The following is a 22987-nucleotide window of genomic DNA, read 5'->3' as shown; positions in this document are numbered from 1 at the left end:
TCAAAGGACGAAATTTCTATTCATATTAAAATTTAGTCATTGAGTGCGCACATCTAATGCTCAGTCAGCCAAATATTCTTTATAACTTAACCAATTATTCGAAGAAAATTTGCCATTTTTCTCCTTTTTTTTAAAAAGCGAAGTTCTCCTTCATCTTAGCCCGTTGACTAGTTACGTAGTTATATTATATTTGATTTTCGGCAAAAACTTGTAATTTTTGTGGGTTTTCAAGTTCATTGGTTATCCTGACCTAATTTTCAATTTAGTTGGCCAAAGATCATATGCTTAGTAATTACCAGAAAATTATTCCTGAATTTGCAACCCGCCATTTTGACGTTTGGTACTTTGAGGAATAAAATTGTGATGGGTGCTAAATTTTCTTCAACATGATTTTATTATAATCAATTATTTGCGCATCTGGTCATTAACTGTCGCAGCACCACCTGATCTAACAGGTTTCATCACTGTAGCTCCACAATCCATTTATTGTCATCATCGTAGACCACAATCAATCCAATTTCCTGTCATCGTCGTAACCCCAGAATCCAATTTCATGTTTAGTTTCGTCTCGATTATTGTACGCTTTGACATTTCTTGTCAGGACTCCCAGCTAACAAAAAGTAACAATATCGCATTTTGCCAAAAGAATTACGATGTGCATTTTCTTTGTAGTGACCGAGCTCCTTCCTACGTCGGCACAAGAGAGTCAATACCACTGGAAAGGACTGTGGACCTGTCAAATATGCCCATGGATATGGTTTTTCGAGCAGAACAATGTTCTTGGATATTTTTCAGCTAAAGTTTTTTTTTCGGGCAAGTTGTGGTTTTTCTCAGTCAAACTAAACCTACTTTCCAACAGTAATTAGAGATTGAAGATCAATTTAGAGTATATAACTTCCGGCAACAAACTTAAAGTCGTCCAAGTCACAGTGGATGCCGTACGCTAATGCTGAACAATTGTGTGCTTGACCTCAGAAGCGAAGTTTTCGGAAACAGTGCAGCTTTATATTAGTAGGGCGAGGTTCCCCCTTTTCAAGACGGGGGGCCGGGCAAGGGACAACGTATAGTCGTTCGGGTATGACGAAAAACCGAGGTCCCGTGTACACATTAGCGTGCACGTAAAAGAACCCTTGGTAGTTGGAATTCAATATAAGAGTATGCTGTAGTGCCTTTGTCCTGACAACTATTCCCTCATAGCACACTGGATGGCCTATTCCCATTGTCTTTAAAGTAATACAGAAAACATTTTTTATAAAATGTACAGATTTATTTACATCAATGTTTACATAATACAAATACATGAAAGTATACAAATAGCAAGACCCAATGTAAGGCGTTAACATATGTATATAACGGTCAACATTTACAGAACTAACAGAGTTATATGGGACAACACGCACGACGTTTCGATAAGTATGCTATTATCGTTATCAAGCACAATGACATTCAGTAAACTGGAAGGTCTATATATATATATATATATTTAAAATACAAATGTGACGTCAATCTGATTAAAACACAAATCCTATTTCGTTTCGGTTTTTTTAAGTTCAAAATTTCGTTTTACTTGTCTTCACAACACTATAGGATCTGGAAGCGTTGTTATATAACAGGCGATCTAGTTGATGTGAGGAATTTTATTTCTATTTATTTATAATGAATTTGAGGCTGTAATGTTTTATGTGCATATTTTGTATTTAGTGCGCTTGTTCAAATTTTGAGCACGGAACTGTGGGTAAACCCCTAGAAACGTCAACGCTGATTGATTAATCAATGTCTGACGTCATAGGTTAAAAGCCACTCGCATGGCCCCTGGCGCCACCTCCCAGCACAACTGGTCAGATCTTCATGTAGTGTAGGCCATCGAAAGTATAAAAAACGAAACGAAATAATTATAGATCTATATTTTAATCAGATTCATGTGACGTCATCCTTTGATAATGGCACGGGCAATTTGCCAAGCGTACATTATTTATACTAGTTGAAATATTGGACCCACGTGACGTATTTCATTGAAATACACGTGCTAGATAGTATCTGTATTTTAAGTTGTTTAATGGTCTCGTGCGAAACATTAAACTACACATAAATGTAGAGTGTGAAGCCATACTTTTAATATTTCATACATGCATAATAGTATACTTGGTAACCGAATAAAATATAAATTGATAAATATATTTCCAGTGTGAATAACATATACTTTAACATAAAAACGATACGTATATAAAATCATCTCGATAATGGATCCTGGATCATTTGGTCTTCTCTTCGCTACAGATACCTTCCATTGGTCAAAATAATCGAGAGGAAACATGATAATTCCCTGTAATACTCCCGGTTAAGTCTTGCAATTATTTCCACCCATTTCAAGATTTACTAATAACAATTTCTCTCTTTTGCCAATCACCCCCAGTGCATGTCGCTTTTCATTGACTTCTTGATCTAGCATCAAGAAATACACAGGTCTGTATTAGGGAAGTCACCTACGAAATGAAGCCAGAGTCTGTAGATCCCCAAAACATTCCAGATGGTCAAGATAACTGTGAATGCTCAATAATGTTATAAGGTATGGCAGGGATTTAACATTAAAGTCAATGAGGTGGTAATTACTAGTCTGAAGCCAATTAGATAGATTGATATAGCCAGGGTGTTATCTGGGGTAGGTACAGCAGGGCGCCGGAGGAAAGACCAAAATAAAACTATTTCGTTTTCAAAAAGCAATCTTATAACCGCTGGAAACAATGTTCTCCTTGACCACATGGGAAAACTTTAAAATGCATTGAGATGAAATGAATAAAAAAAATAGTGGAATTCGATCTATGGTTTTTATGAAATTAAAGCGAATATCAGTTAAATCATGTGTAAAATGCTATAAAAAAAAATAATGAACACTTTATGAAAGCGACCGATCTATATCAATATACTTTATTCATATTCACACTCGCTAATGAACGCGTTTTCATTGTAATTAGTCACATAATGTCATTAGGGTAAGTAACGGTTTTGTCTGAGAGGGTTAGCTCATTGTGGAACGAACTCGACAAGTCTCACCTTCAAACCACCCATTCAGCCGTCTGGGGCTTTCTGTCGCTAGGGCTTAGAAATGACACATCGAGCTCTAGCCGAAACCCTACGCACCCACTCCAGCCAGTCTCTACTTGGTTGTCGGATCATGAAAAAATCACAAGTATCTGTATCCCAGTATCCCTTACTGGAAAATAAGTTACTCTATAGAGAGCTAACTAAGAGACACGCCGACCACATGATATGATGGTCTATCCATTTCTGTAGAAACAATTCGCCAGTCATTTGCGTATATTCGGCACTTAAAAGACTCTTACAGAATCTAATTGTCATTGGCCTGAGACGGAATTTACTGAACAATAACAAATTGTAACGGAGATTTTCCGTATTACATTGAACCATTTAGCAAACTGAACACATTTTGCTTACGCGAAACCGACTCACAGAAATTTTTGTTATTATGTTCGGAATTCATCGTGCGTCTTTGGAATCATTTAATGGAGTTGATTTTTAAAAGACAAACTTATATTTGGACCCAGAACACAAATTAAAGATGGTAGAAATAAATTAAAGAATCATAGTGTCTGTATATCAATTCCTGCTCGTAATAAAATGTTTCTACTAGCTTCCACTATGGCTCCGCTCGTATATTTCACCATATCAGCATCGAGTTCCGGAAATGTATCCGTCCAATGGATACTTAAAGTGTCATTTTGCCAGTTAAATGGAGCACCTGGCTTATTTTGCATTAACCCGGATCGGTAATGCGGCTGCCATGTTGGATGACAGTTGTGGTTCAAGCATTTAACTTGTAAATGTCTATCCAGAAAAATTGTTTCTGGATGTTTTTCGATTATTTTATATGACATAAAATGGTCGTTAAACCAAAATGGATTGTTTTTATATTTTTGTAGAGTTTGGCGTAAACGAAACATATATTCTGAGTTGCGCTTTGATAGAATAACACCATGGTTAACAGAATCAGGCCAACTTCCGTACATATGCCAGTCCGGGGAAGCGATTGCGTCATATCCGAAATAATGGTCATCAATTTGTCGTGTCCAAAGAACGTTTTGATCCTGATATATGCCGCCATATTTCAACAAGATGGCGATTTTCATGATTCCATTAGCTAAATGTGGCGTCATCACAGATTTGTCATATATGGCTTCTGGGTATTCGCGGAACACAAAAATGAACCGCGGATCTCCTTTAAGTTTTGCCCACCACTTTCCAGAAGGTTCGCGAACACCATGCAGATAAACTTTATGTAGTCCGGCCACGTAAACGGTACTTAACATGCTCAGGTAAGCGATAAAACGGAGTTCACAGGTGTCTAAGCAGATAAAATGAGCAATGCGTGGAATTGACGTCTTGGTCTTGTGCTTAACAGTAATAGTTGGAACTCCATAAGCCACCACACGGGACAGCATTCCAAATCTAGAGTTATCTTCCCATATGTCTTTGGGAAATAATGGAGCGGACACTTTTACACAGATAAAGTCACCAGTGACATCACGGGCATATTCTTCTTGGGATGCACAGGGTTTGATCCCACCGTGTTCATGCTTTCCTAAACTCAGAACAACTAAAAGCTCTTCTGGATTCGTGGGCTTTTTGAAGCCACCTTTCTTAGCGACGATGATACCATCCTCGAATAATGTAGGATTACGCGCCGTCACACCGGTTACCAATGGGTTGGTTCGCAGATGTACTGGGAAATCTACCCATAATGCATCCTCCGGAACGTAAATTCCGCCATTTTTCTCCAGAATATCCAACACTAATAAATATCTGTCTGCACCGCTTTGCGGACATGATGAATAGTTCAACGGGCGTGGTAATAAATGATCTATTTCCAATAATGTTTGATTGAACCATAGAAAATAGCCCTCGGGGTCCATTTCCGGTAAAGTTTCATAATAAAAGAAAATCTTGTCTGGTTTTACAGCACGGTTGGCGCTTTTAATCGCCAGATAATGTTTGTATTCAAAAGTTCTTCGACCACACCAAATATAATGTAAGGTAGCCGGTGCGAGGTCGGATCGAAGATCAAGATCATCATCATCTTCTTTTTCTTCAAAGGGATTTGGAGGGGGTCCTTCTATTGCCTTAGGGACCCTGGCTGCTGCTTCTCCGGGACGAATGTTCCTAACATTCGCACTTTCTATCTCGTACTGGGCATTGTTGAGAGTGGCCAAGCCTTGGTGGTTGAAGTAAAGAACACAACACAAAAAGGAAACGGTCAAAACCCAGAATAAGGCATGTCGGGAACGATGATGACGCGTTCTTAGTCTATTCAACCATCGAAATAATCCCATTTTACCAGTTTCTGAAAAATACAAAAATGACAATTATTAAACAATGCGACGTACATCGTTGGCGTCAAATACAATCATATAAAACAAAGTATTGGACAGCAATAAAACTACCCATACCCGCTCTGGATAGAAAAAAAAACATACTTGCATAAAGAATGGTAAAACGATAAAAAAAAACCCATCACTTTTAAATAAGATAAACGATGAAATGCAATATTTTAAAATAAAACCCATTAATTCACATACAATCTCTACAAATAACAGTATTGGTTTGCCAATTGGTGGCTATAATATCAAATATAGCACGGTTTTACACCCTGCACATCCTGGGCATGATTTGTGTTGTGAATTAATATTGCTAATGGTAAAGTAACACAGCCGGATGTGCTTGTGTATGTTTTTTTCATACAAAACTTACGCTGTCTGTCTACAGTTAGCTCAGATTTAGAACAGACACGAAGCTAGTATACCGACAATTAAGTTCCTATATCGACGATTTTAGCAAAAAAAAAACCCACAAAGTATACTCTGAGAAGTATATATTCCGCTTCCATTTAATAAAATCGAAAATTTAGACTTCCTTTTATGCATGAAAAATGTATAACGGATTAGAACCATGTAACAAAATAATAGCTAATATTTGGGACCTAGAAATTGACACAAATGGGTCGCAACGCATACAGTAATGTAATATGAATGTATATAAATTGATTTACATTCAAACGTTTCTGTTTTTACTGTAATTTTTAATCAGTTAGGTTCAGCGATATTATTTATTGGGCTTGCTCTCCAGATAAGAATATAGCGTCACCGTTTGACATGACTTGTGGAATATGCCTAGCCTCGTTTTTCGAGTCCCTTATTACAAATAGCGCTGAAACGCATTACGGTACACGATTCGTGTACCAATTGTAAAATGTTTATTTTGTCTTAAATATTGGATATCAGAAGGCCATCTTTTCCCGGTAAGATCACAACATCAATGTTGATTTAAACCGACAAATAAATCGTGTTTTCAATGTGGAAGATTTTGGATGATATTGAGTTAGTGACTTAGCTACTATAATATGGCGGCCATTCAGGACAGAGATCTATTCTCAAAGAAGATAGTTCGCTACGAGTGCAGAATGTGTATATGTTATTTTTGCCTATTATATTTAATCTATTCATTGACGATAATATCAATTGATATTTTTCAGCGTTTAAGTGGGCTTGTATTTCTACAGTATTTACAATGTTATTTAGAGTACAAAACATTAGACGTAAAGAAATAGGAATATACTATCAAATAAATCTAAACATGTTTTTAAAAACTATTATGCACGAGCTTATATTTATAATATCAATTTGAAAACACGCCCGTCACTATATTATCGGTTTAACGAACTTCTTAAACTGTAAGCACAATAAAATCAATTCAAGCACCTGCCATTCACAAAATATCAGTCATAATCCATTTAACCGAACCTTTTGTTAATAAAAAAGAAAAGAAGTTATGGTGTTGACACATATAATCTTTTGTAGTGCAAATCAAGCGTTGGATGCGACAAATCACGTAAAATTAATAAACTCAGTGGACCACTGCTTCAGTAGGATACAGGTGGATTGATTCATAATTTTTCACTAGGGTTCTAATGAAAAACTATTTTTGTAATGAAACGGGGTTTCTAAAGACGGGCGTAGGTCACGTGGTGCACTTATGCGTGTTACTGTGTATAATTTTAGTTGAGGTAATAACTGACCAATGTCCGAATTGATATCTCACTAATCATTCACGCCTTTAAATATTTGTGTTTATAGTTAATTATTAAATTACGTAATTTTGTTATAACACGCGTTTTTGCCATGTCGACATCATCTTCTGTATTTAAACATCAGTTTCTGGTGTAAAATTTAACATTACTTATCATATATTATTATATAATTATTTTATACATGTACCATATTCTACTGCAACTTTAGTCTGGTGATCGGCTCACCCTAGCGATACCTCCTATATCGTTGTTGTGACCGTTAACCAGTTTTTGGACACTCGTTTATTAAAAGTACAATTTTAACTATTTATCTGAGTTATCGTCGTTAGTATTAGGATAAGCTACAACAGCCTACAACCCGCGGAAATCTAATGTCTAAACATTTTCTCCGCTAGATGATTTTTCACCTGATATCTTTGAAGTTTATTTTACACCTAATTGTGAAATTGTCGCTGTGAATTATATTTCTTAATCCATTGACATACAGTTTGAATGTTAGTTCCACCCACGTGCCGGAACGGTAATCATGAATTATATATATCATGATTCATGATCATACGGGTAACAGTAATAAATAATTGAGAGAGAGAGAGAGAGAGAGAGAGAGAGTTCTTTTCGGGACTAACATATAATACAATTATGTTTCAATAACTTTTTTGTGCGTAGGTGTCTTTAGTAGTGGAAGAAAGCAGGGGGATCCAGTGAAAACCATAGAGGTTGTCACGTACAAACATGGGATCGAAACCACGTCACTTGACTCTAGACCCCCCCCCCCCACACACACACACCGCCTTCCGCAACAACTGCAGGAATATAAATAAATAGAACATACTATATTATATTTTAATATATGCATCAAAATAACATCGCCATAATAAGCTAACCACAATAAAATGCTTTCATTTGGAGAAATAATCTAACCACAATAAAATAATCTAACCATAATAAAATGCTTTGATTTGGAGAAATAATCTAAAGACAATAAAATGATTTGATTTGGAGAAATGTATTGATAATGAACCTTTCTCTCATAATGAAAGTAGTCGACGACGAAATTCTACAAACATTAACAGAAATACCATACCTCCAAAAACCAGAATCCCGTGTAGAAAATCCTGAACCTTTTCCATAAGAATGTTTATAAACTGAATTTCTCTAAAATCTAGGTGAACATAGCCTCACAGAAAAACCTTCTTCAAGGTGAAAACGAATAGTTTGTATTATTTGATTAATTTTAACAGTGTCCTTAACACGAAACGTCAGCAACCACATACAGTTCGTGCCTTACCTTTATAAAAAAAAAAACCCTAAGCAATCGGGTTACCTGTAACAAGACTAGCGGACATCCGATAGCTTTAATCCATTCATTCAAAACAGCTAACTGTTTAATAATGAAGCTTCCTCATAGCCGTCAAGATATCGCGATAGAGAGAGCTGATGGCGACTGTGAGTTTTTAAAGTCACTGGGAACAACTGAGTGAATGTTTACGCCTCAACCTTATATAGTTCAATACAAAAAAAATGGTGGGGTGAAGGAAAATGGAGTATTGTATCAAATGACAACTCCTATACAACTGACTGATAGGCCAATACAATGTGAATAATATAATATTTTCCGAGAGAAAGTAAAAAAGACCATCCCGCATATTCACCATACGTCATAGCCTCATTGTGATTAGTTGAATACTTCGAGGTTTGGGTTTTTTTTCGCCGTATTGTAAATTGACCTTTCTTTCTAAGCAAACATTTGATTGGATGTTTAAAATACCTTATATCAACAGAAACTAGGATTTATTTTGATGTTTTGATCAGTCAGGTTCGCGCACTCTGGATGTTTTAATTACGGTCGAACGCTCTTTTATATATTTCAGTCCGTCTCGTCATGCATAGTCTCATTATGATTTTTAGTTGTAGTTCAGGCTTTCGTCCATTTTCAAATAGAAAAACAAAAAGTATACTATTAAAGGTTTCATTTTGGTACATTTACCACAAGAACAGATATTTATCTCAAAGTCTCTATGCGTCATTTGCATTTTTTGGAAAATATCAAACTTTCCATGTCTTTATCCACGCTAAAATGTACCCAAATTGAATATTTAACATTTAATTAAGAACAAAACACAATATTTCGGATTGAATTCAATCAGATTTAAAATAAGACCCATTAGAAGATTTTAAAGAAAAATATAAGTAGCAATGACTTTTGACCATATCCCGTTTATATAGTTTGAGATGGATGCCGAATGTTATCAAATTACCAACACTGAACTTGTTTTTCAAATGACGTTCAAAGTCTTTAAATATTAATTCAAGGGTATTTGCCACATAGTCCGTGCCATTCTAATCATTTCTTTAAATATTTTTCTGGATTGTCTAATCAAAAGATTAAAGAGGATGCTCACAGTTTTTGGGAGGGGGGGGGGGGGTACCGTATATCGTTTATATAGTCTGCGAGGGATGCCGAATATTCCAATACTAAACGAAAGTCTACCATTTTTAGACTGATATTCCAAATGTCGACCATGACTTTAAATATTAATACAAAAGTATTAGCCATATAGCCCATGACCAGTTTAATGATTTCTTGAAATATTTTTAATATTGTCCTAAATCTAATGTTACATCTTCTGTGGGAATTTTATATCTTTTCGTGCGGACCCTGATATATTTTAGTATTTTTTATTGCGTAGTTGTCCTGCATTATATATTCAACATAGTTTTAACATAATTTTATAATAATTTTTTTTCCATCGCATATCTAATGATTAAGAATCCGTTAATATTCTTTATAATACAATCATCTTAAGATGTTGCTGAATGACATATCCTTTTCTAATTGAAAGAAAAAGGCCTTTGCTTTTTCTGGAATTTAAATCAGCATTGAAGATTACCACATTACTTAAAGGGGCTGTTGTTGATTTAAAGGACAAGTTCGTTCATTTTCACAGATTATCTTTTGATAAAAGTGGGTTTAATTATAGGCAAATCAAAGGTCAAACAGTGAAATTATGCCCCAATAATCTTGTCTAAAAGTTTTGATATCGTCAGTTGCCCACCCTTCTAACAGTAAGTTAAGTGGCTTGATAATTGTCTTGTGTACAAGCCCCTTTACGTTTATTCAGAACAACAGAACCACTCCACCTGCATTCGGTAGCCATAATACTCATATCACGTGATCCTAACATGAGGTCGGAGTACCATCTTTTTACCGGAAACTTAGTTTGTAAACAAAAAAACCAAAGCAAAGTATCGTTTCAGTGCTGTCTGTATAATATACTCATATCCAGCCCATCTAATACCTAGTTAGACATTGAAAAGTTTACAATTCATGTTGGCCGCTATTTTGGAACTATTTTGTGCTTCGGTCAGTCTTAAAGTGGAATTTCTTCATTGTTTTACTTGACTGCGTATTAAGATGTTTATTTAATGATTTAGCCAAATTTTGACTGGGATTACAGAACCAATTAGAGGTCGATTGTATTCGTGATGAAAATACAGCTATCATTTAGATTGCAAGCGATAGTTTCGTACGTATTAACTTGTATGATAATACAGAAAAGAATGTCGAAACACATATATAACGTGGAATTTGGGGATATATCATAAACTCCACATTGGAACTACAAGTTTATCTTACTTGAACATGCTTTTATAAGAAGCTTCCAAACAAAATTAGCCAGTTTTATATATCTAAGGCACATAAATAACCGTCTAAAGAATAAAGCTAATATTGTCTACCGCCTACACATTCTCTGAAAGATCGCGAAATGGATCAAGTTCGTGCTTCACTTTTCATTAACATTACAGTTCTCATAATACAAGTAACAGGCAGTTGTGTATAATTAATGGTCTGACGCCTATTTGTGTATGATTGATACGCGCAGACAATACGTCTTGACAAAATTATCTTAACATTACTTATGAAACAAAAGAACCCAAATTCCATGTCTGTCGGCATAAAATGAAAAAAAAAATAGGAACGGAATCTGTTTATAAACAGAAATATTTGTAACAGGATACCCATATGTAAACATTTATTAAATTGGTGTTAACGTGAACAACGGTAAAACTATGAGAAAAATAGATTTGAGTTGTCAACATATAATTACGTTATTTTTTACGACTTTCGGAATTAATTATTCGCATTATTCATATTAATTTAAAAAAACACGTGTTTTACTAATAAAGATAATAATATCAATCAATGCCATGGTTATTGTGTTTATGCAAGTGGTAGCTGAATCTAACCCCATTGACGTCGTTTTGACTAAGACAACGTCATATTGATCAAGACACAAATGATTTTTGTCAAAGACGAGTACATAAAATCGTGCTGTAATCATGTCCGAAAGGGGTTGCTCTCTAATTCTGAAAACCGAAAAAGGCATTTGACTGCTTCCGGTTTATTATAGCCACTTACATTCGCGCATTTTTCTTTTATTCAATTTAACATAAATCAGGACCAAAAGGTGTATACTAAATAGGTAGTAATTTAGATGATAAGACTGAAAATAACGTAGGATAAAAACCATCGTGGCCTCGATGTTCATAGATAGCAGATAAACTATCGCTTAGACAATAACAAAGAAATCAATATAAGAATCTTTATTTTGGATGAACTGAAATCTAAAAATTTATATTTTGATCTTTACTTGCTTTTAAAATTAACAGATGTCACAGGGTTATAGCATATAGTATCATTGTGTAATTTGCAACGTCAACATCTGATACCACTTCAACTATTAGGAGTTCACGTGGTTAAACCACTTTTTGTTGTAGATTTTCTATCAAAGGGCCACGTGGGACAGGTCAGCTTGGAGGTTTTATATTCAATGGAAATCGTCAATATCATTTTTTTTATTTTTCAAACGCCAAGCCCGAAATAGTAAGTTAAATATTGTCGTAACATGATTGGACGAAAGTTGTGTACACAAAGTATCCAAACAATCTTATCCAAAGTATATATTCAATAACTCAATATATTGTATTTAATAATATATACTACTTATACCGTTTATTATCATATCGTGATGCTAGTGTTTATAGTTTGGGTATCAGTACAATAATTAGGGCCTAAAATATCCCTAAACTAACATAATCACACACACACGATAAACAGAGATTAAATGCACTTTCCATTCGTCCACAGACTCGCCATCATTCAATTTATTTACATTTCAAATTTCACCTTCAGAGATTATATTACTAAATAGGTGTTATTTGAAATGAGGTTTTTAAAATGCACTTTTCTGCACAAATCGGACTAATGAAGACTGACATACGCCTTGCATTATGATGTGAAACGGTGTTTTCGTTAACTGAATGAAATGAGGTTTAACGCTCTGCTGTTCTGCTCCAAACACAGAAAAGTAGGAATTTAACCCCATTTCATTCATTTAACGAAAGAAAATTCTGATGTTCTGCCATGCACCAACCGGGATTATAAGGACTGACATACGTCATACAGTGTGCTCTTATGGTTATCTTATTGATTTTCAAGGAATACAAGTTGCCAGCCCACAAAACAAATCAACACATAAAAACAAATGAAATCGACAGTTTTAACCCTATTAAAAAGTTCCATAAAGTTTTAGTATTTTGACAAATTTTGCTCAGCTTATTCATTCCTGTTTTTGATGATTTTCAGTAAAAAACAATTGGCGAACAGTTTTACTAGAATAGAATACATAGGGATTAAAATATTATCTGGCAATAAAATTGATTTTAATAGTATAAATCCTTACTTTTTAATTTAAAAGTATAAATCCTTACTTATAATTTAATACTATAAATCCCTACTTTTTAATTTTAATTGTTCCAATTTTGTATTTTGAAGCGCCAAAAAACACCAAATCGCCAGTTTTATGTACTTAACTAGTTATTATAAAAGAGCTAAATCTGCTTATTGCAAGTATTTTTTCTGGTTTCAAATCTTATATAAATTATTATTTAGACATTTATTAACATGACAAGACCTTAATCAACTTCCTAGACCATCGGATACGTGTATAAGACAATGTCCGTCATATCTTCATTAAACGTTAATCTGAAATATCGGAGTTTTCGCTGATTATCGTAGCAATGATACTTGACAACTGGGAGTACTTAACACTATTTTCTTGTCAGAACTTCAAACACTCATAACTTCACTCAGAATAAAGTAATTTTAATATATTCATTTTCATTATCTTTTTTTTTTTATTTTTGAACCATGGTACCAAGAACGACCCGTAATCTCTCTCTAAATCTCACATAATATTTCTTTAAGTTTAAAATTAGTACCAATTAAATCATATATTAGGGCCAATAGATTAATGTCATTAAGTATACTCTTTTTATTAAACAATGACCTGTCTTATCCGAAGTCCTCCACGAACACTATATATCTAAATGGCATGACCTTTAGAAATAATGATGTATTCTTCAAAAGATCATATATATTCGTACTGACTTACTGAACGTATATGTAATTAAATTAGTTTATTCAAATAAACGCTTTATTTGAGTTCTAAATAAATGCTTTCAGTCAAATCGTATCGAATATTTGAATTAGAAACTGAACGAAGATCAAAGGAAAATTGTTTTGTTAATAGAATGATAAGACGTGGAGAAATAATTATGAGGTTAAGATAGAAAAAAATGTAGATATGCAAAAGTAAACCAAATTGAATCGGGGTTAACATCTTATCTTTCGGCACCAACCCGGTTAAAGGAGCTAAACCTCTAACTTTACATTTTCCATAATATTTTAAATTAAAAACACGGATTAAAATCCGATATTGGTTCATTTCAATCAATATCGGTGTCGTGAAAATATAAGATCCTAATATCCAATATTTAGGAGACAATTAACGTTTTATAATCACGAGTCGTGTATTCTATGGTTTCGGGCAGCATTTGTAATAAGCAAAGAAAAATACGTCCTACAAGATAATGCGGAACGACAAAATGATCATAAAAAATGTGTAGAATGAAGCAGGCGTAAACGATTTTCGTTCAATTTGGACTGTTGGCATATTTCACCGAACATAATTGATTAGAAATTATAACATTGTTTTATAAATCTAATAAAAATCACTTTATATGTGCTTCTAGACTAATTAAAAGATTAAAAAAAATAGAACTATACACCCTTTAATGAAAACGGACAAGCGTCATGAAATGTGGGAAAGGCTTACTCTCATTTCGATTTACAATTGTCTGGGCATCTTTAACGTGCTTCCAGTGACATACACTGACCCTCGGGTTTTCATCCCATTCCAAGAACTAGATGCTTTTCCTTGCCAGGCCCGTCGTCCCGTGAAACTGACAAAGGTAAACTGGACAGGAAAGACCGAGAAACTTTCTCGGCCAACACAATTGACCCCCTTGTTATTGATACATACGCACCGAGCCAGCGTGTCCCCTTCTACCAATGTATGATTTTTTTAAAAATTGTAAAAGCTATGAATTTAACAAGTATATCTTGTATCTTTTGGGGTTTTTGTTTTGCTTCGTGAGCAATGGCAAAAACAATTGAGCAGAAATTAAAAAATCGACGCCCAAAACATGCATGATTTGTTAAACATTATGTAAAGTTCTTTTAAAATGAGATAACGCTACGCCCATGCAATTAAAATGTTTACTTATATTACATCTATTAATTGAGTCTATACCCAAAATAAACTTGAAAAGCACATAACTTTAAAAAAACGGACATTCGTGTAGTTTTCATCTATTATTAACTGCATTGTCTGGATATTTTGGGAGTCACGATTGCTTAGTGAGTAGGTCTCGTGTTCGATCCCTGCGTTGGCCGAGAAAGTTCATCGGGATTTTCCGGCAAGGTTCCCATTGGTTAGTGGTGTAGGACGGAGGGCCTGGCAAGGGACAACGTATGGTCGTTCGGATGGGACGAAAAACCGAGATCCTATTTACACATTGGCGTGCATTGACAGTTGAAATTCGAATTACAAGTAGGCCACCGCGCGGCTGTCCGGGCAAAATTCCCCTCCCAGTAGGAGCCATATTCTCTTTCTATTTATAAAAAAAATCTAGTAGAGTTTTAGTTTTTCACATTAACTAAGTAATTGTTTGAAAACATAAAGAGGGTTATATTAGTGGTATGTACTATAGATACTATACTGTTTTATAATATATCAAATCTGTGTCCAGGGGTTACCACTCAGTATAAAGACCACCTTACTATTAAGAACAATTAATATAAGCTACGCAACTGGTCTTAATAGCAGGATTTCACTGTACATAATTAAAATTGTAAGCGCTGTAAACACCCAAAAGCAATGAGAAATGCTAACGGGTATTGTATAAAGACATATGCACATACCCTGACACATAACACATCAATACTATAAGGAAGAAGATCGATAAGAAAACAACTACTTGATACCTGATACCTGTCTCTATCTAAAGGTCTTCACAGAGCATATGAAACTGAAATTTACGCCACGTACTGGAAGGTAATATCTTCACAATAAATATGTTCTTTCTTATCTAAAGCCCTACTGGATAATTGATCTACTTTGTCGAACTCGATTGAACTATTCACTATGCCCATACATTATTCATTAATAAAATCTATTACTTATAAAGCTTATGTGATTTGTAAAGCAAGTTGTTGACAGTAATAATTCAGTGTTTATCGTTCTTTCAATGAAATAAACAAACTTTGTTAGAGTGTCGACCATACTTGAGTACATGCGTAAAGAGGTCTTTATTGGTGGAAACAATATGGCCACCACAATAACAGTATAAATTAAAAACGGTGTACCGTTATTTTATGTTGATCAAGGTGTCTTCCATGGTCAACTCAAGGTCGATAAGCATTTATTTTTTTTAGATTAACATGATGTATCACGCATTATCGTCCTGATGAAATGCTTAACGCCTTTCTTTCACAAATTTCGAACAGGCAACATCGATACCAGCATCTTTACCAATGCAAATAAATTAAGATTTAACGTCTTACTTTTTTACACCAACCGAGTTAATGAAGACGAGATACGGCATAAAGTGGTACAGAACAGTATGACTTTAAACCCCATCTTATTTTCATTCTTTTTTTTTTTTTTTTTTTTTGAAATAACATACTTAAATTTAACCTAAAGCAATTCGAGTTTTTTGCCGAATACAAAAGTCGAAGGATATGCATCAGAAGGCGCTTGAAAGTCAAAATAAAAACTTTTAAAATTTTTATAACAGTGATAAATCTCAGCTTTTGGGTTCAATGGTATACGGTGCAGTTCTTTATGGGAGCCAAACGGTTACTGACGTAAAGAAATGAGCTATGTTATTTTATGTTTAAAATTATCTACTGTTGAAATCTTGAACTGTCGCCCAAACCATATTGTTATCCAGTCGATCTTCGTCATTTTCGTTTGTTATAAAATTTGAACCACTTGCACGAACAAAATTAAATTGTTCTGAAAATGGTCTGACAATTCTACAAGAACCGCAACAATGAATGTGTGTATGTCAAACTGTCGGTTTTAACATAAAGCCGCTCGTCATTCGTATCTTCGGACACTTTTGTATTTTTCACGGTTTAATCCACGCTAAAATGTGCACACATTATTTAACATTTAATTAAAGATACATTATGTCGGATTAAGATAAAGAGCTGGCAATTCTTGCTATATTAGTTCGAAAATAGATAATGCAAAATGAGTGTATTGAAAATTTCATTCAACTCTATAGCGAGCGAAAATATTTTGAAGGTTTGACAAGATGTGTGCATTAATTGTAACCGTCGTATTGGTTATTCGAAGCTAAGCCCCACTTCTCTATTTTATATTAAATCACAATATGGCTGAACTGTTGTGATTTACTTAAAATCGGAGAAATCCGATGGCATTAAGAGATGATTATGGTCTTGTCATGTTAATAAAGGTCAAATTAATAGTTTATATAACATTTCAGGCCTAAAGAAATACCTGCAATAGTTAGATTTAGCTCTTGCATATGGTATGTTTAAGTAAAAAAATCAATATAAAAATGTCAATGTAAGATAATATCCCGGTTTTAAATCAATAAAAGGGGCCCAGCCTAGCTTGTTTTTATCATTTGCAGAGAGCATGACTAATGTTGTGGATTGTTCCATTGATCATCTTTGTAAATACTGAACTGCACTAGTAGACAATCTATGGAAATGAAATGAAATGGAGTTTAACTACTCCCACTGGGCTAATGAAGACGAGACAATCTTTGTGGCTAAGTCGGTAAGACGCTGGCTCCCTAGCCTGGAGGTCGGGTGTTCGATCCCTGCATTGGCCGAGAAAGTTCATCCAGATTTTCCAGCGTGGTTTCCCCTTGTCAGTGATGCAGGACGGAGGGCCTGACAAGGACAGCTGTCTAGTCGTTCGGATGGGACGAAAAACTGAGATACCGTGTACACATTGGCGTGCACGTAAAAGATCCCTTGGCAGTTGGAGTTCGATATAAGAGTAGGCCGTAGCGCCGCTGTCTGGGCATAATTTCCCTCATAGCACACTGTATGGCGTATGCCCATCTTCATTAGCCCAGTTTAGGAGCAGAACAGTAGAACTTTAAACCCCATTTCATTTCATTTCATTTATAGATTCAACTTTGACAATATTGCAAGATTGACAAATCCATCCCTCAATATGGCTTTCAGTGGATTTAAGTTTCAATTATTTTCAAAGCACAACCATTATGATGTTAAATCCCACGACCGCTGGCAAAGTTTTCATAGAGTAAGGTGTGAAATAAGGATATATATATAGTACTGTTAAAGATGTATTATTATAATTATTATAATTTGCAAGATTTCTATATATAGCGGGCAGTTTTTACTGTTAAATATACTGATGACTAAAAGAAAGTATACACACTAAAAATATGTCTAAGTTTTGTTTAGATTAAAAACAATTGATAAAACATTACTGAGCTTGTCTCTTGCACCCAAACTCAACATTTCTAAGCAACAAAGGGTGAAACAAATTGAAATTGTACCCAAATACCGCATAGAATGGAAAAACGACTTTGGTTTATGCAGTATGAAATGCACAGCGTATACTTTCTTTTGGACATGAGTATAGTTCAAACATAGATAATACAAAACGGATATATTGAAAATTTCAGTATGATTGCTTTATTTTGAACGAAGTTATGAGTGTTTGAAGTTTTAACAAGAAATAGTGTTGATTATCAAGTACCGTTGCTACGATAATAAACAAAGTCTCGACTTCCCCTTTTAACGTTAAACTATTATATGGCGCAGTTGTTCTAATCCATTAAATATATCGACCATCGTATGGTTTAGAGAATTGATTAGTGGCTCGAATACGTGTCCATATAATACTTTATATAACATTTGAAGCCATAAATATAGTCACTTAATTTCGACTGGTTTATTAATCCATTGTGTTATATTTTACAACTATTTTTACAGTGTGTCGAGATAATTTTATTGCATAAAACGCCAACGGCGGAGTAGCACGCAATCACATACATCACATTATTATAACAAGCATATAATTCAACTCAGACTCGCATCGTTCAGAAATGTCTCCTAGACATGTGTTACATTGGGACTCGCACAAACCACAATTCCCTTAAGGTGGCAGATTTTAAATAAATATCTATATGAATTGTATCAAAACAATTCGCCAATATTGTGGATTGACACAATGCTAATGTATACAATGATTTAATTGTAGAATGAAGCCCAAAGGTTCAAATGAATCAGACAGTACATAATTCAACTTATTTAATATGAATCAAGTGTCCCCCAGATATATTTTAATTAATTTGGTGCGAAAGATTCTTGAAAACTTTAATCTTATTCTTATGCAACTAGCTGAAGCTTTTTACTACTTTTGCCCGAATAACCTGGCTAATCATAAAACCTGAAAACTAATTTCTTTGAATCAGTGATTTTTTAAAGGAGCTAAATCGCTAATATTCGGGACCTACAAATTGACACAAATGGGTCGCAACGTATATAATAATGTAATATGAATGTAAATAAACTGATTTACACTCAATCGTTTCCGTTTTTACTCTAATTTCAAAGCAGTTATGTTCACTGAAATACACCAGAAATCTCAATCGAATGGCAATCTCTATCTATACCGATAGTATTTATTGCGCATGCTCTCCAGATAAGAATATGTGGTCACCGTTTGACATGACTTGTGGAATATGTCTACCCTCGTTCTTCGGGTCGCTTGTTACAAATTGCGCTGAAACGGTACGATCCGTGTACCAATCGTAAAATGTTTATTTTGTCTTAAATATTGGATATCAGAAGCCCATCTTTTCCCGGTAAGATCACAACACCAATGTTGATTAAAATTGACAAATAATTCGTGTTTTCAATGTCGAAGGTTTTTGATGTTTCTGAGTTAGAGACTTAGCTACTTTAAGCAAATCTGTCGATCACTTTAAATATATTGATTTGAATCTTTCAAACGAATAAATAGGATGTGTCCTCACATTTTGTGGGCAAATGTACATACTTCGGCCCACCTTTACTACTTAGACCGTCCCCTGAAATCTGGCACTGTGGAATAACATATGATGACGTGAACTGCATCCCGACACAATATTTTTACAGACGCTTTCGCTGACCTCTGAAATATGAAATTTCTCCTTTAAATACACCGTTCAGGTTCGAGATTAATGACCGTATCCTATACAATCTTAAACAAACAACCCGCATTATTAAAGGATTACACCTTTTCATGTGAACTGCTTCCCGATAACATGCAACATCAAACATAAACTTTATTATATCATACAGCTACAGCTGAAAGCATGTTTTATTACAAAGCCCTTTCAAAAGGAAGCTGCACTGATTTCAACCCGTGGATGAATTTATAGAACATAAAAACAACAAATGCAACGCAACAGCAGAGAGAGAGAGAGAGAGAGAGAGAGAGAGAGAGAGGGGGGGGTAACGTTCACTCGACACATAACAGGTCGTTTCGGGACTAACATATGGTTCAATACTATTTCAGTGCTATTTGTTCTTTAGCATTGATGAGAGGAGATCAGGGGACCCGCAGAAATCCCACGAGGTTAGAGAGGCGAATCTACAAGATGGGAATCGAATCCATGCCACTTGACTCATTGGCATACCTTATGATCTAAAGCATACACGTTTGATCATTCGGCCAGCAAAATCCCCTGCAGCATAAAGACACACAATCGAATAGGAAGAATCGGTATAATCGGAAGGAAATTCGACATAATCTAAGAATTAATATTGGTTTGATCGAAATGGATGAGATTTGGCGTCCTACTCACCGGGATAATAAATAGTGGCATACACTCTTCATTGGAGTTCAACTGTCAGGGGTTCTTTTACGTGCACACCAACGAATATTAAGAGTGAGAGGTAACATAAGAACATGGGGATACACCAAGATGCTAGGCTGGTGACCCTACGTTTTAATGACAGACCATACGATCTAAAGCCCCCCCCCTCCAATTACCTTCCCCCAAGAGGAAAGGCAACAAAATAACGTTTAGAAGCTGGATAACAGGCACTAAAAATGTTCTCTGTTACTTTGTCGTACAGATGATATCAGTGTATGGTTTACTATAACTACTTATTTACATTTCATGACTCTATCAATGGTTGTGAAATATACAGTAATATAATATATGTATTGCCTAGTTCTATTATCCACTTTTCTATGTAAGTACATGCTCTAGAGGAAGAATTCATTTATAAAGATCAAATTTAACCCCAATTACTACAATAGTATCATCCACAATTCTTTCTACAACTCATGTTTCAGAATTCGAACTTTTATATGTTTGACGGCCATTATTTTTAAAAATTCTTCCGGTTATTTTTACTGTTAAATGTTTAAACGATGAATGTTTAAGTGTATTGACGAAGCACAAATATGACTGAATTCAAACATACTTATCTGATGCTTCTTATTATTTCTAATGTTTGTATTCAAATAGTCTTTGATGGTTTTCATCGGGTTTATTGTTTGCCATTCAGTTCGTTTTTGTTGATTTTTATCGGTTCTAATGTACGCCATTTAAATCATTTTTTGTTGATTTTTATAGGCTGCAATGAACGCCATTCAAATAGGTTTGCTTCTTTCATAGGTTACCATGTACGTCATTTAAATAGTTTTTGCATCTTTTTATAGGTTCCGTTTTTGCTCTTTCTCACAGGTTCTAATGTACGCCATTCAAATAGGGGTTACTGATATCCATCGGTTCTAATGTACTTCACTAAATCTAATCTTGCATATCTTCTACACCCGACGTGCGAAAATGAATATTATAATTTTAACACAAATTTACCGCTAGAACATCAATTTGACCAGTTTTTGTATTTGTGGCTAATATTATTAGAATTAGATCTTCATATCGTTCCGATTTTATTTGTAGTCGGATCGTGAATTAAGTTGTGGATAAAGTAAATCTCTCCATCGACCTTTAGGTTAACGTAGCATTATTTTATAAATTTGAACGGACAAAATAATAAAACGAAAGTACAGTTATTTTCAGATTCAATTTCTGCTTTAGTATAATATTAAAAAGCCTTTCTCGCTTTCACCCAGAAAATAAAAATAATTAATTTCCAATAATATCGTGTATAACTTTCGATTCGCCTGACACTAATTTACATATACAGTATTTCCCCGCGCATGCGTTACATAAGATCGATTAATGCATAAGACTCGTGAACTGATATCGTGTATACCTCAGATACGGCTGGACAAATGTGTCTCAAATTTTGCATACACTCTAATTTGAACATGTCCTGCCTAGAGTCACGTTAATTTGAACATTAATTTTTTACAAACCATCGAAGACCCCCGGGACGATAATTGGCTAATATATTTTTAATGGGGCTTGTGTCTGCAATATCACTTCATTGGGGAAGCGGACCTAAAATAAACTTATTTCACACACTTTCCCCTTGTGGGCCGGTTTATCAGTGACCTATTGCGTCATTTATGTTTGTGATTGCATAATAATGATTACGATAAGCTTTTCGGCGGTAAAATATTTTCTCAACAATAGACGCCTTTATTTGAATAAGTCATTAATATGCAATTATAACTTAGCGATATGCATGCACGCATTTTGAAAGGCGGTCAGGCTATTAAAATACCGACCCAGCAGACGTGGATACAGACACGCACATGAATGGCACGGAATAATTAAATCTGCTGCTAGATGTCTGGAATTCTGTTATGTCTTTGAATCACACCACATGTTCTAGTCATCAACCGTGAATGAAACTCTGCGTCGTTGCACTCCGTCGCTTACGTAATGGGCAAATTTTCTACACTCTGATACACAGAACCTGTTTTTGAGTATATTCCAGAAACAATTCTTCGTACAACTAATAACAAGGAATCATCAGAAAGACTGTTAATTAATTATGATGATGGTATAGTTCTGATCAACCACTTATGTGGTCTTAAACATAGTCTGAGACTATTTTGATCATTTCTTCGGCAGGACTTCTCTAGTTTTCGTAATATTCCAGATTTATATTTCGTTTCGGTTTTTTTTTATGCTTCCGATGACCCTTAAAATTGTGAAATATAAAACGGAACAACCAGAAATTGCCAAGATCTGTAAACTTACGAACTACACAAGTATTTTGATGCCACAGATAAGAAGTAATACGAACCAAACCATATTCTGTTGTTTAAATACGGTTAGATCTTTTTGATAAGGTCAACCTCAAGTTTGGTCAAAGGTCACGAGATGCAAACGGGGATAGCGCTAATCTCAACACTAACCCTATCCCTGGACCTAGCCCCAATGCTCACCCTAACCCTAACCTAAAACCACGTGCCCTAACCTTATGTACATCTCAGCGACCTTGACGTCAATTGAGCTAGCCTTAACAAATAGATTTAGCCGCTTAAATACGGCAAA

The 22987-nt window shown here is 34.8% G+C and overlaps 1 protein-coding gene across 8 annotated transcripts in view; it reads right to left on the bottom strand.

Moving 5' to 3' along the window:
- Positions 1-1905: 1905 nt before the first annotated feature.
- LOC126830893 (uncharacterized) overlaps positions 1906-22987 on the bottom strand; it is a 50632-nt gene continuing 29550 nt past the window's right edge. For 4 of the 8 annotated variants that reach the window (XM_050561376.2, XM_050561381.2, XM_050561377.2 and 1 more), the window contains exon 2: positions 1906-5356. In XM_050561376.2, the coding sequence (XP_050417333.1) occupies positions 3600-5356 (1757 nt within the window). In that variant the 3' untranslated portion in view covers positions 1906-3599. Of the gene's footprint in view, positions 5357-5591; positions 5616-8183; positions 8379-8423; positions 8564-15488; positions 15508-22987 lie in introns of those variants that run through there. The other 4 variants (XM_050561383.2, XM_050561379.2, XM_050561378.2 and 1 more) reach the window with 4 other exon arrangements.

This window comes from Patella vulgata, chromosome 8 (assembly GCF_932274485.2).
Source record: "Patella vulgata chromosome 8, xgPatVulg1.2, whole genome shotgun sequence".
In the NCBI taxonomy this organism is placed as follows: domain Eukaryota; kingdom Metazoa; phylum Mollusca; class Gastropoda; family Patellidae; genus Patella; species Patella vulgata.
Note: the sequence above shows the minus strand (reverse complement) of the source record. Positions and strands in the feature narration are given on the sequence as shown.